Below are 12,706 nucleotides of genomic sequence, written 5' to 3' on the forward strand. Positions count from 1 at the left end.
CAAACGAGCACCCATCTTCACTCACAAGAAGACTAGCATGCAACGTTTGTTCCGGGCTACTTGGCGCATCACGGTGCAAGCAAACCTGTGTGTGGTACCCCTGAAGATGTTACTGAAGGCCTTCTAATCCCCACTACTGGCAACAACCAATCACATCCCTTCTCCTTTCAAGAATGTTTTACCACACAAAAGAAGCTCCTGCATTCAGTATGTTCCCAGGAATCCCTCTGAAACCTCAATCAAATGCCAATGCAGAAATGATGATCTATGGTATGTGAACACACATGCTGTTCCAGATGAATTGTAGTGTTTATTAACAACCCTGAGATAGTGAGTCTAATAGAAGAAAATCTGTGGGAAGTAGTAGGTCAAGGAGTTGGAGGGGTGAAAGCTAGACAGGGTGAAGGCAGAGCTACAAAGCAAAGGAGCATGGACATAGCAAGAGTTAAAGGAAGAAGGGTTGGCGTGAGGATGGACACAAGCTACATCAAAACAAAGGAAGGAGCTACTGTGACGAGAGTTTAAAGAGGTGGAGAAGGGCCTGATGGAAACAGAGAAAAACATGGAGAACAGCAGAGGAAAATGACTGAGGCTGAAGGAAGAACTAGACTGGAAGATAAATAAGATAAATAAGTTTGAGAAGAGCAAGAGGGACCTGAAGAAAGATGGAGGTTGTGTACACGGAAAGTGGAATAAGTGAATAGAGTAGGCTGGGAGTCTGGGAATAGGGAATTAAAAACAAGAGAAAGGTGATGTAGGACCTGGTGCAAAAGATCGACCAGATAAGAAAAATAAAGGGGCAGATTTATGAGCCCCTTGCGCCACTTTTGCGTCACTTTTCCCATGTTAAAAGTGACGCAAAAGTGGCGCAAGGGGCTCATAAATCTGCCCCATAGTGTATAGCAAGACAAATAATGAAAGCTACAGGTGGTAAGGGGAAACCACGTTAGTCGATGTCTTCACCTGACTGATCCTCTGTGGTATCAGCTGTGTGTATCTGGTTGTCAAACCACAGATGAGCGACTGTCATCCGGTTCTGCGTGAGGGTGCCAGTCTTGTCTGAACAGATGACCGACGTGGACCCCAAGGTTTCCACAGCTTCCAGATTCTTCACCACGCAGTTCTTTCGAGCTAAGCGCTTGGCAGTCAGGGACAAACAGACCTGGCAAGATAAAGAGACGTGTGCAAGTCAGATCCAAGTGGCACCATGTACAATGTCAGATTTCCATCACTATAGTTGAGCCTTGTTCAAGGACATGGGTAAATATCTACTGTTAGCACAGGAGGGCACACCTTGCATGCACACCATTAAGCCTACTGCAAATACGAAACGTGTTGTGGACAATGACCTTGTAAACACCTGATTGTCTTATCAGTTTTTAGAGGTTGTGTTAAGATAAGATTCCTTTCATTGTTCAATATCTATATTATTTACAATTCTAGCAATGTGGATTTACTACAAGTCACACACTTCTTGCTTCCAATGTCGGACACATTGTGAGATCTACAAACAGAACAACACCTCTCAATAGTCAATAGCTTGGATTAGAAATGCAGCTAAGCAAAACAATGCTAAACGTTACTTAATAAAATTAGGCGAACAACAGTAAATGTGTAACTGAGTAAGAGTAACAGTTACTAAACATATGTAAAAAAAATACAATAAACATAGATGGTCATTTAGAGTTTGGTGAGCAACCCGCCAGGTAACCAGAGATCAGTGCCTCCTGCTTCTCTGTGGAAAGCCACGCTACTTCGAGAAACCTGCCGACACCGTGTTCATGTGCCCCTCAAGTGCTACCAGGGGTGCTTCAGAGGCACCTTCATCTAAGTGCCTACCGGCAGCACCGCTTGCCTGCCAATCAGCACAGTTTTTTTGTTTTTCAGAACCAGACTCTCAAAGAGTGGTTTTATTTTTTTCAAATCAAAAAACCAATGGCATTGGTGTGCTGGGAGTTTTCTCCGTGCAAGCGGTGGCCATTGTTTGGTTATCTTGGGCAAAGCAGCTGTACCTGTCACAGTAGCCAAAAAGTAGTGTAGGCAGTCTAGGACAAACAGACCACACCATGTCCTACTCGAGGACACAGGGAATTAGCACAGTAGAGCATGCATGCGATTCTAGGAATCCTGTATTTCTTCTCTGAAGCCAGCAACCCAGTAGGTGATGGGTTGCCGGTGGACACTTCATCCATGGGGACTTGATCGAGTCTCTGCCCTGGGAACTCCCACAGTCACCCCACATCTGAATGAGGCATGGGAATCACCAGAACGCTGGTTTACACCAAAGTCTGATAGTTTTATATGAATGGACGTAACAGAACAAACCAGAAATATAGCAGAACACACAAAAAGCTTCACAGGTTCAACTTAACTAAAGCTATCATAACGATACTAATAAGACCTAAAATACAGCTTAAGGCGACATAGTCAACCATGGCGTAATTTTATGTAATACAATTAAGGACAAATGCATTTATAATTAATCTAAAACACATGTCATATTTAGCTCTGTTTATTTAACTAAATAGAACCAATCCAAAACTAAACACAGCCTAACATTAATAGACCATATTATAACAAAGGGAATAGTGAAGCTTAGTTAAAGAAAGGGTTGTGTGTGGTAAACAATGAAAACAATGTGGTCTCTAGGCAGTGCCAAACTAGCTTTAAAGGGCTATTGGGCAATACCCTTTATGCTGGAGGTGGGGAGTCGCCGTGGGGTTGGATGGGGCAATGCCCCACTGGCTTGGCAAAAGGGCGTTAAATACTTTCGAGCCAGACATGCAGTGTGTGCGTTTTATTCGACAGCAATATGTAACTAGCATGGCAAGAGAATATTGAGCCCAGACTCAGATATACTTTGTATGTACTCTGATGGTGAGACTTTTAATCAAGAATACCATCAATATTGATGGCATTTGTTTCTGACTCGGATGTTTTGATGCTGTTTTAACTTGCACAATGGGAATGCTTCAAAATATTGTGCCACATTATTCAGCAAGCACTGGCTAAGCTAATGGTCTGGAGTTGGAGTTGTTTTTTGTGAAAGAAATGACTAAATGCAAAAATATTGTTTTTTCTCAGAAAGCACAGATTGCCATAGTAGTTCCGGACACTAAAGGAAGCTACTTTATGTGCAGCATGCTCCTTGTGAAAGGGCAGACTGTTGTCACTCACAAAGAAGTTATCAATGGCTGATGTGGACTGACCATTTGCCCCATGATGCATGCTGTACTGGGTAGAGGAAAAATGTGAATGAGGAAATAACAGGCCAATGGATGACAAGGGCTGGCTGAATGTCCAGATAAGGAAGTATATTACACGTATAATATTAGTAAAATCAAAGCGTCTTGGCTAACGCCAGGCCCAAAAATAGTGTCATGTTTGCAGCTATTTTGTTGCATAATTAGATCATGGGATGCACTCTGCTCCATAGGCTAGATTAGTTACGGCTTAGTTATCTGTCATGTTTATTTTCTAGGATACAATTGCCGAGGTGGTTTTAGCCTTCATGAGGTGTTGTAGACTATATGTTAGATATATTAGTGCTAATCTATCTGTTCTTACTCTTTAGTCCCTTTTACATGCATTTGCATGCCAGTCATCTGTAATTTCTGCTCGCATGTGGCTTTCGATGGGGGCAGTGCATCCAGCAGGTGCACCTTTTCCAGTGGCACAAATACGTCCTTGGTGTGCATCAAGTTTCTGGGCACACCTTTGTCTGATAGCCATGCACATCATTTGGTGCCACGTAAAACTATCACTATTATTTACATGTAGCACTTCTTAATGTGTTGCATATTAGCTCCCCATCAGAACTGTCTGTAAAAATATGACATTAGCAGAACTGCACTATAGAATCCATTATCATGTTTTCTTGACGTTTTCTTTGGTGGAAACCCACTCACTCCCCCACTCTGCTATAAATGAGCAGAGATGTTCTTAGAGGAGTTTCATAACTGAGACTATGAGTTTGATAGGCTTGGATGAGTGGTTTGAGTTAGACAACCTGAACAACCTAGGCAATGAGTTGGATGACTAGGGTACGCGTTGGTTGGGTATGAATGAAGTTGATCAGCAGGGTGGTAAGTTGGTTGTTGAATGAGTGTGGCGATGAGTTGAATATGCTCAATGAGCAGGGGTATAAATTTGATCAGTTGAACGATTAGGGCGATGAGTTGAATGAGTTTGGGTGAGTTGTATTGCTATGGTGATGAACTTGATGAGTGTGGATACGTTGAAGAACTGGAGTGGTTAGCTGGATGGACTTCAATATTTTGAATGAGTGAGTTGGATGAGTTTGGATGATTTTATGGTATGGTGTTGGGAAGGACTATGAGTTGGTAAAGTGACAAGAGTGATGGATGAGTTTTTGTGTGTTCACATCGTGTGATAATACATTGGATGAGTTCACTTATTTGGGGCAATGAGATGAATGGGTGCATTTGTTTGGACGAGTTGAATGCGCAGTGTGGTGAGTTGGGTGAGTTTCAATGTGTCGAATGAGTGGGGTGATGATCTGGATCAGCTTGGAAGACTGTGATGAGTGGGGTGATGTGTAGGATGAGTATTACAATGAGTTGTACGGAACAGTGTGATGCAGTGAATTTGCTGAGTAATGATACATTTGACGAATTAAGATGAGTTGAATAGTTTGGGGTGATAATGTATTTGGGTGCAAGAGTCTTGGTGATTCATTTGAAGATTTGAACTATGGTCTGCATAACAATGGTAATAAGACAGGTGAGTTTCAGTAATTTGCGCTGCTAGAGTAATGCATTGGAAATGAATAAAGATTTTGGTTAATGACCTGGATGGGTGCATAAGATTGGATCAGTTGAATAAATGGGGCTATAAGTTGAATGAATGAGGTTATGAGTTGAGTGAGTGGGATAATGAACTGAATGAGTATGAGAAAACTTCATGAGTATGGCGGTGAGCTGGAAGAGTTTCGATGATTAGGATGATGGGTTAGATGAGCTGAATGAACAGGGTAAGATTGTGGATGAGTTGGGATTAGTCTGATGAGTTTAAATGAGTTGAATGATTTGGGGTGATGATGTAGTTGGGTAGATAAGTTTAGAGCAGTCGAATGAATGGTGTGATGATAAGTATGGATATGGAGGACAATCAATTTGATGAGTTGAATGACGAGGCTAATAATTTGGGTAAGTCTGACTGAGCTGCACTGCTGGAATGATGAGCTGGATACATTTCATTTAATGCTGAAGGGGGTTACAAAGGAGTAGCCAGAAAATTAAAATACCCCCCACTTTAACCCAGCGCTCTGATGACACCAAGCAAGTGAAGCAAATGAGCCCAACCCTCCCTAGACGAGCTCCCTTGTCCCTTCAATCCAAACATCTATCAAGTCATCCTTTCACCCTTCCATCCACCTGCTGATATCCACTATTTCACCTTACCATTCTGTCATCCATTCATTCTTTTATCCATAATCCAATCTTTATTCGTCTATCCATCCGTTCATACATCCATCATCCATGCAGGCATGCATCCATCTATTCATACATACATCCACTCACATCCTTCAAGTGTTAAATATGAGACTTTGTCTGCCGAGTTGCAGACAGAAGAGGTCCATTAAGAACTCCACCCCCGCGGAAGCAGCTAAAGTGAGGGGTTTACGATGCCCCGGGGGGAGGTTGGAGGGGGGATGACGAGAATGTGCTGGAGGAATGTGGATAAGTTGAATGAATGGGGTGATGAGTTGGATGAGTCGAATAAGGAGGGTGATGAGCTTGATGGGTTTGAGTTAACTGGATGCGTTTAGGTGAGAGACGTGACTCTGCAAGAGTATGATACAAAATAGACATGGATAATAAACAGGCTTGACACTGCCAAAAAAGTCTGTCGCAATTTTGTTTAGACTTCAGATTTGGTAGTGACAAAAATTACAATGAGTTTATTTACGATGGACATTATGGCATCGAATGCAACAAGTACAGGTTGCAGTTGTGATAGGAGAGGCGAAGGAAGAGCCAGGATGTCCTTGTTGTTTCAGGAAACATAGGAGGAAGACAGAAATGCAAGAAAATAAATAAAAAGAGGAGAGGAAGACAGAGGAAGACAGAGGAGTAAGGGACCTCTGGGTACACAAAAAAACCACGCTGTTCTGAACATTGATTTAGTAAGTGCCCACGTATCTGCAGAAAGGGAAATTACAAGATATAAAACAGAATCAAGAACAGAAACCCCAGAGAATAGCTAGAATTTAGGCTGGAGGAAGGAGGACATTTATAAAATAACTTGCAGGAAGTTGAGCAGTCCCTAAATGGATGTCAGGTAGAACTAATCTGAGTCTTATCAAATGATGTCATCTCATCTAAATATTCTCCATAGTCAGTAATGTATTGTACAGTTAATATATACTATAATATAATATACTACACTTGTATTAACTAGACCCGTTTTTGTCCACTTGCGATACAAGCCAACAGGCCGTTAGTGCATACCCTACTAAGAGTTGGCCATTATTTATGATTGAGATACAGGTGTTACTGACCTTTTTAGAGCTTCCTTACCGTGACTGTAGCCAGTAACCCCTCTGGCACGTAGGCTACAACAATAGCCATGAAGAAGACCATTGCCCTCAAGAAGGGGTATCCAATCACCATAGCAACAACAAAGAACGTAGCTCCAAAGAAGATGGCCAGCCCAGCAATGATGTCTACAAAGTGCTCAATCTCAATAGCAATTGGGGTCTTCTCGTTCTCCACCCCAGACGCAAGGGTAGCAATCCGACCGATGATGGTACGGTCACCAGTGTTGATGATGACCCCAGTGGCCGTCCCTAAAATAGAAGTTAGGAACTTGAACATATGCTAAAAAATGTTTTAATTATTCTGTGAGGCGGAGTGATAAGGCACTTACCTTCCAGGCACATTGTGGAGAAGAAAGCAATGTTACGGGTTTCAAGGGGACTCTCATGTGTGTACTCGGGGGTCCTGGCCTGGGGTTCAGATTCTCCAGTCAAGGAGGAGTTATCCACCTGTGGAGATTGAGACAGGTTACTAGATAGCCAGGCACAAATAATTCAATCAATTGTCATTACACTTAGCAGTCCCCAAGGGAAAAAGTTCGCCACCAGTCCTTTCGTCAATGAAATATGTAAATTGACCACATATTTGTGCTGGAAAAACATTGATTTATATATCTTTCCTAGGATACCAATAGATTATCTGATATTAGATCAGAGTTTGGACCACGCTATTCAACGCAAACCTCATGTAATCCCTGCAGACCTTTCATATTGTTGACCTTGGATATGTGATTTTTTCTGCCATCAGTGGTAACAGGAATACCTCTTTTGTAGTTAATGTGCTAGTCTTACAACATGCCATGCAGTACAACGCTTGCATATGTTAGTGTGTGTTATGCCATATAACCCAAACTCTTGCATTAGTTTATTGTACATAAATAACTTTTGCTACATTCATGGATCTGTGCTTGCTGTTCATATGGATACGCCAGGTACTTTTACTTCTGGACCCGCTCTTGCTCAAAGGTATTCAATTAACCTCATTGGTCATATGCACAGATGGTCACCAGAATCATAGTGGTCCTGTCAATATAGGGCTTAGTGAATGTGATCATCAGCCCAACGACAGTCTTCTCAAATACACAGTTTTGTTCCATCACTAGAGAGTCAATGGACCAATGGTGGACCATGAATCAGGCACATCTACCCAACTCATGTCATCCTATAGATTACTTTAGTTTAAGGTTGCTTGTACTCAGGGCAGTTTATGCGCAGACCTGGTAGTGCATAGAGATTACTATGCTATTCCACGGTGATGGCAGCCTTAACATCAATGGAACAAAGAGTCCCTATTTTCTTTGTAAGGCATTCTGAGCACTGTGGAGTTCACAGTAATTCATGTGGAAAGAGAGAGACTGTCAGCTTTAAATATGAGTTTGTACCATGTCCCACTAGTAATATCGCAGTCTACTCTCTGTATGGTCTCAGGTTCATGAACTTTGCCTATGATATTTCCTGCATGGCCTGCTCTGCCCATACTGTACCTTGCAACCTGAGGCTGTTATAATTCGGATGTCTGCAGGAACTCGGTCTCCTCCTTTGATCTCTACCAGATCTCCTACTACAAGCTGGTTGGCATTGATCTGGAACTTCTCCCCGTCCCTGAACACAGTCGCTTGCTGAAAAGACAAGAATGCTTTGTATCACTTGGGGTGCATTTATACTGTCATAAGCATTCCTGTGTCTAGGCTAGAAAACTGCCTCAATAGTCTGCAGCATAAGAATTCGAATTACACCCACAACTATATGCAAACTTCGGACAAACTAAAGAACTTTTACAGCCTGACAGGGTAGCAAATGCAAAAGCAAACATGTATGAAACAAGGGGGAAATTGATGCCTCAGAGAAGGATAAAGAAGTCATACCCCACGCCTACATTCCCTCATCCCAAGATCCAAGCTAAACATTCTGACATTCACGGTGGAGAAATCCACAGAGCTTGGCTATCTCAGGTGTTCATGACAAGGAACTTTCCAGATTTTAGCTTTTGGATGTGACGAGACATCTAGATTTGAGCTGATGCTTAAAAAAAACTTGATTCCGGATGGTACCTAATGACCATGAATATAAAGGATCCCCAGATCGCAGCGGATGAATCTCACGTAACCTTCGATCTGAGCAGTTTATCTAAAGACCCCCAATTTTAGCTTTTGATTGCAAAGAGCCCCTAGATATAACCTAATGATTGTTAAGAGACCCCATATCTTAGGTAATGAATGGAAAGGGAGTCCTGATCTCAGCTGATGATTGTAAAGAGACCCTGGATCTTAGCTGAAGATTGTAACAAGATCCTTGATCTAAGCTGATGATTACAGAGAGACCTCCAATCTCAGATGATGATTTAAAGGATTCCCAAATCACAACTGGTAAGTCTAAAGTAACCCCCGGATCTCAGTTGTTTATCTAAAGACACTCTAAATCTCAGCTTATTATAGTAACGAGCTCCAGATATCAGCTATGCTTGGAAATGGGGCCCCGATCTTGGCTATGATTGTAAAGAGACCCCGGATCTCAGCCGATGAAAGAAAAGCAACTCCGCATCTCAGCTGATAATGGTAAAGAGACACCAGACTTGGCTGATGATGGTAAAGAGATCCTTGAGCTAAGCTGATGAGTGTAAAGAGAGCCCAACTCTTAACCACGACGTCAAGGAGAAACGGCACATACCTGGGGCACGAGGTTCTTGAAGCTGGCAATGATGTTGGTGCTTTTGAATTCTTGATAATACCCAAAGCAGCCAGTTACTACCACGACTGTAATTAAAGTGACGGCCAAGTAGAGCTGTGGAGAGACAGAACATATTACCTTTCTAGTTGTTAACCATACATTAGGGCCTCAGCCCAGAAAGATATAACTCCAAGGATTGACGTCAACTAACTCTTACCTACCACAAACAAAGGAAAAAGACAAAGGGAAGTTCAGACATTGACGAGGTTGCAAAATCCTAATGGGTTGGCTTTTCCTGTGGCCAAAAGAAGCTTCTGCTAGGGTTCTATGATTCATAAAGATCTTTTGCTTTGAAGAGATTTGTTCCGTCTGCTGAGGTCAGTTTGAGATACTGTCAGGGTTAACTTTTGTTACTTTATGATGGAAATATTTGTGCTAGCAGGTGTGTGTGGTGGGCATCGGTACTCATTTTTGGTGACTGGCCCTTATTTTGTATTATTAGACTTTGACCAGAGCAAGAGTGAGAAAGGCAGTTAAAGGAGACAGAAGAAGGAAAAGAACATAGCAAAACAGTGACAAGGGGATAAAGTAAGGATTTAAAAGAAACGTTAATAATGAGTAAAGGGAGAGGAGGTGGTGGAAGAAGCAGACATGAGGTGAAATCAAGACTGGGCCCTCTTTGTATTTGATAGTGTCCGGCTTCAAACGCAAACTTTGGCCCTGTGTACTTTTATTTCTTACACTGTGCGCTGGGTTTTTTCTAGCAGGGACTGGTTCTATCTGGTTTATGAATGGTGATATGTTGGGACCGGTTGCCCTCGCACTTTTTTGGGGCCTGTGCATTCATTTAGGTGTTGCTCGAGTGCGCATCAGTAACCGGTTGAGGTGTGGTTCTTCTCTTGCTTTTAAATGTCATCTCTAGTCACCCTCCCACAGGGACACAAACACGTGGAGACCGGGACTTACATTGTCCTCACTCGTGAGATCTCCCTGGGATAACTGGATGCCGAACGCGATCATGCAAATCACAGCAGCTACCCACATCAGGCACTGCAGACCGCCCGCGAGCTGACGGGCAAACTTCACGTACTCCGGGGTGCCCTTCGGGGGCTTCAGCTCATTGGCACCGTCTCGCAGGAGCACCTCGGAAGCCCAGCTGCTTTTCATCCCCTAGAGGCAGAGAGACGAAAATCAGATGGTGAGGGGGTCGCATTGTTCATTCTCCTGTTCATCCATAACTTTTATTCAGGATTCTTTATCTAGTTTTACATCGTTTCTTTCCTTACACCGCTCAGTCTCCTTATCTTTCTCTGAATGCTTTTCAATGTGCGCATTATATTTTGTCTTTATTGACGTGTTCCTCTGTAGTCCATTAGACCGCACTCTCAGTCGCCATTGGCCCATTGTTGGAAACCGGGCAACCGGGTTAGCAGTCACCAGGTTCCCAACACGGTGGTAGCTTGGCTCGAGCGGTCGGGGGTCAGGCACCGTGCTAAGCGTACGTCACACCCTCACAATAACCATGCGTTCATCCGTTCCAAAAACGACACTACACCGTAAAAATTATGAAAGAAAGTAGTTTGTCTTTATCTTATTTTCTCTTAGTTGCAGGTTTCAAAACATACATACAATACCATAAGACTTTTCTTGAAAATAGCAGGTCAACTAAATAATACCACAGTGGGGTTTCAATAAATAGGATCAGGTCATAAATAAACACGGAATAAATATAGGTGCAATGAATACAGATGGCAAATATATACAGTCAGGAATAAATACAGTGCAGGAATAAATACAGTGCAGGACAATAAATAAAGCACCCTCAATAACTTAAATAACACAATCAATGACAATTACAGTTCACAACACTTTCACGAGGTAGTTTGGTTTCACTTTGCCCAAGTACAGCTTGTGGTTATTTGGATGACATGGGGGGTGTCCCACCTAGATTGGTCAAGGCTGGGCCTGAACTGAGGTAGAATAAGGGTAACCTAAGGATCTGGCTCTCCCAAAATACACAACCCCTCACAGAGGTCACTGCACCAGTCTCAGTTCACCCCTGGCACTCCCAGGCTGGTTCTAACACCCCTCTAGCCCCTAGAATGGTCTTTTAGGGCTCCACGGGGCCTCAGACGCCCCCTCTACCACTTACTGCCCTTTTCACGATGATCGGCTCCTCTCGGCGCCGGGTGGACGTCGCTGGACGGCTCCGGTTCGATGTCGCTGGGCGGCCTCGGTTCGGTGTCGCTGGGCTGTTCCGGTTCGATGTCGCTGGGCGGCCTCGGCTCGATGTCGCTGGGCGGCCTCGGCTCGATGTCGCTGGGTTGCTCCGGCTCGATGTCGCCTTCCGGCGTCGCAGGGTCACGGCCTCCCCGCTTCCGGGTGTCTCCGGAGTGCGACCTCCACTCCCGACCTCCGGCGCGCTTCACCTCAGATTCCGGCGTCTCCGGAGTGCGATCTCCATTCCCGACCTCCGGCGCGCTTCACCTCGACCTCAGGTGACTCCTTACTCGACCTCCGGTGCCTCTCCACGACCTCCGTCGGCGCCCTCTCTCGACCTCTGACGGCTCCGGGTACGATGTCTGCTTCCTGTCAGCGCCGCTTCTCCACCTCAGGCCTCAGGTCTCCAGGCTTCTCGACGTCAGGACTCCAGGAGGACACCGCTAAACAGGTCAGGAGCTTGCTGGTCTTCTTCTTTAAGGCCTCTTCACAATATGTAGGTCCTTAAGATGGTTTTTCTGGTCTTGTTCCCACACAGGGCTCTAGGCTGGGCTTGGTCAGTAGGGACTAGCATCAAGGGTGGGTTTCTGGACCCCACTCCAAGCACTGGTTTCCACCCCTGCTGCCTTACTCCGACCTCCTTCTGAACTGCTCCTCTCTCCTCTCCAGTCAGTTGCCAACTGCCACTCTGAGATGGCCTCCCAACATTCTAAACTGCCTCTCACTGTCACAGGGTTCTAGAATGTTACGGAAGGTTCTAGAAATCTCCAGTGGGTTCTGATGATGTCACAGGTGACAATGGGTGGCCACCATTTTGTGTCTCAGGCCCTCAGACAGAAGTTCCAGGGGTAGGGAAAATGGCTCCCTGACCCTGCATCAACACTAAAAAGTCTGGTGGTTCCCAAAATGGAAAAATTATAACAGGGTTTGAGGCAAAAGTGGGACAAAATAAATAATGATGAGGAGGGACCACCCAAAGGGCTGACAGGTCTAACACGCGTCCCCCCCAGCTGAAAGTGGGGAGAGCTACCCAACCCCTTGGGAGTTCTCATCACTAAGGCGGAAATACCTTGAGAGACTGTCTGCATTGGCGTGGTCCACTCCAGGCCGATGTTCCACCTGAAAGTCCATTCCCTGTAGGGAGATAGACCACCTTAGCAACTTGGGATTCTCCCCCTTCATCTGCATCAGCCAACGAAGGGGTCTGTGGTCGGTCTGAACCAGGAAGTGCGAGCCAAACAGGTATGGCCGCAACTTCTT

General features: G+C 44.4%; 1 protein-coding gene across 1 annotated transcript in view; it reads right to left on the minus strand.

Annotated features, from left to right (window-relative positions):
- ATP4A (ATPase H+/K+ transporting subunit alpha) overlaps positions 1 to 12,706 on the minus strand; it is an 82,791-nt gene that overhangs the window by 52,082 nt on the left and 18,003 nt on the right. Inside the window, exons 4-9 of the mRNA XM_085615882.1 lie at positions 10,193 to 10,396; positions 9,227 to 9,340; positions 8,044 to 8,178; positions 6,892 to 7,009; positions 6,543 to 6,811; positions 964 to 1,162 (exon numbers count right to left, since the gene is read on the minus strand). Of these exons, the coding sequence (XP_085472008.1) occupies positions 964 to 1,162; positions 6,543 to 6,811; positions 6,892 to 7,009; positions 8,044 to 8,178; positions 9,227 to 9,340; positions 10,193 to 10,396 (1,039 nt within the window). The remainder of the gene's footprint in view (positions 1 to 963; positions 1,163 to 6,542; positions 6,812 to 6,891; positions 7,010 to 8,043; positions 8,179 to 9,226; positions 9,341 to 10,192; positions 10,397 to 12,706) is intronic.

The sequence above is a fragment of the Triturus cristatus genome, chromosome 7, assembly GCF_964204655.1.
Source record: "Triturus cristatus chromosome 7, aTriCri1.1, whole genome shotgun sequence".
Classification (NCBI taxonomy): domain Eukaryota; kingdom Metazoa; phylum Chordata; class Amphibia; order Caudata; family Salamandridae; genus Triturus; species Triturus cristatus.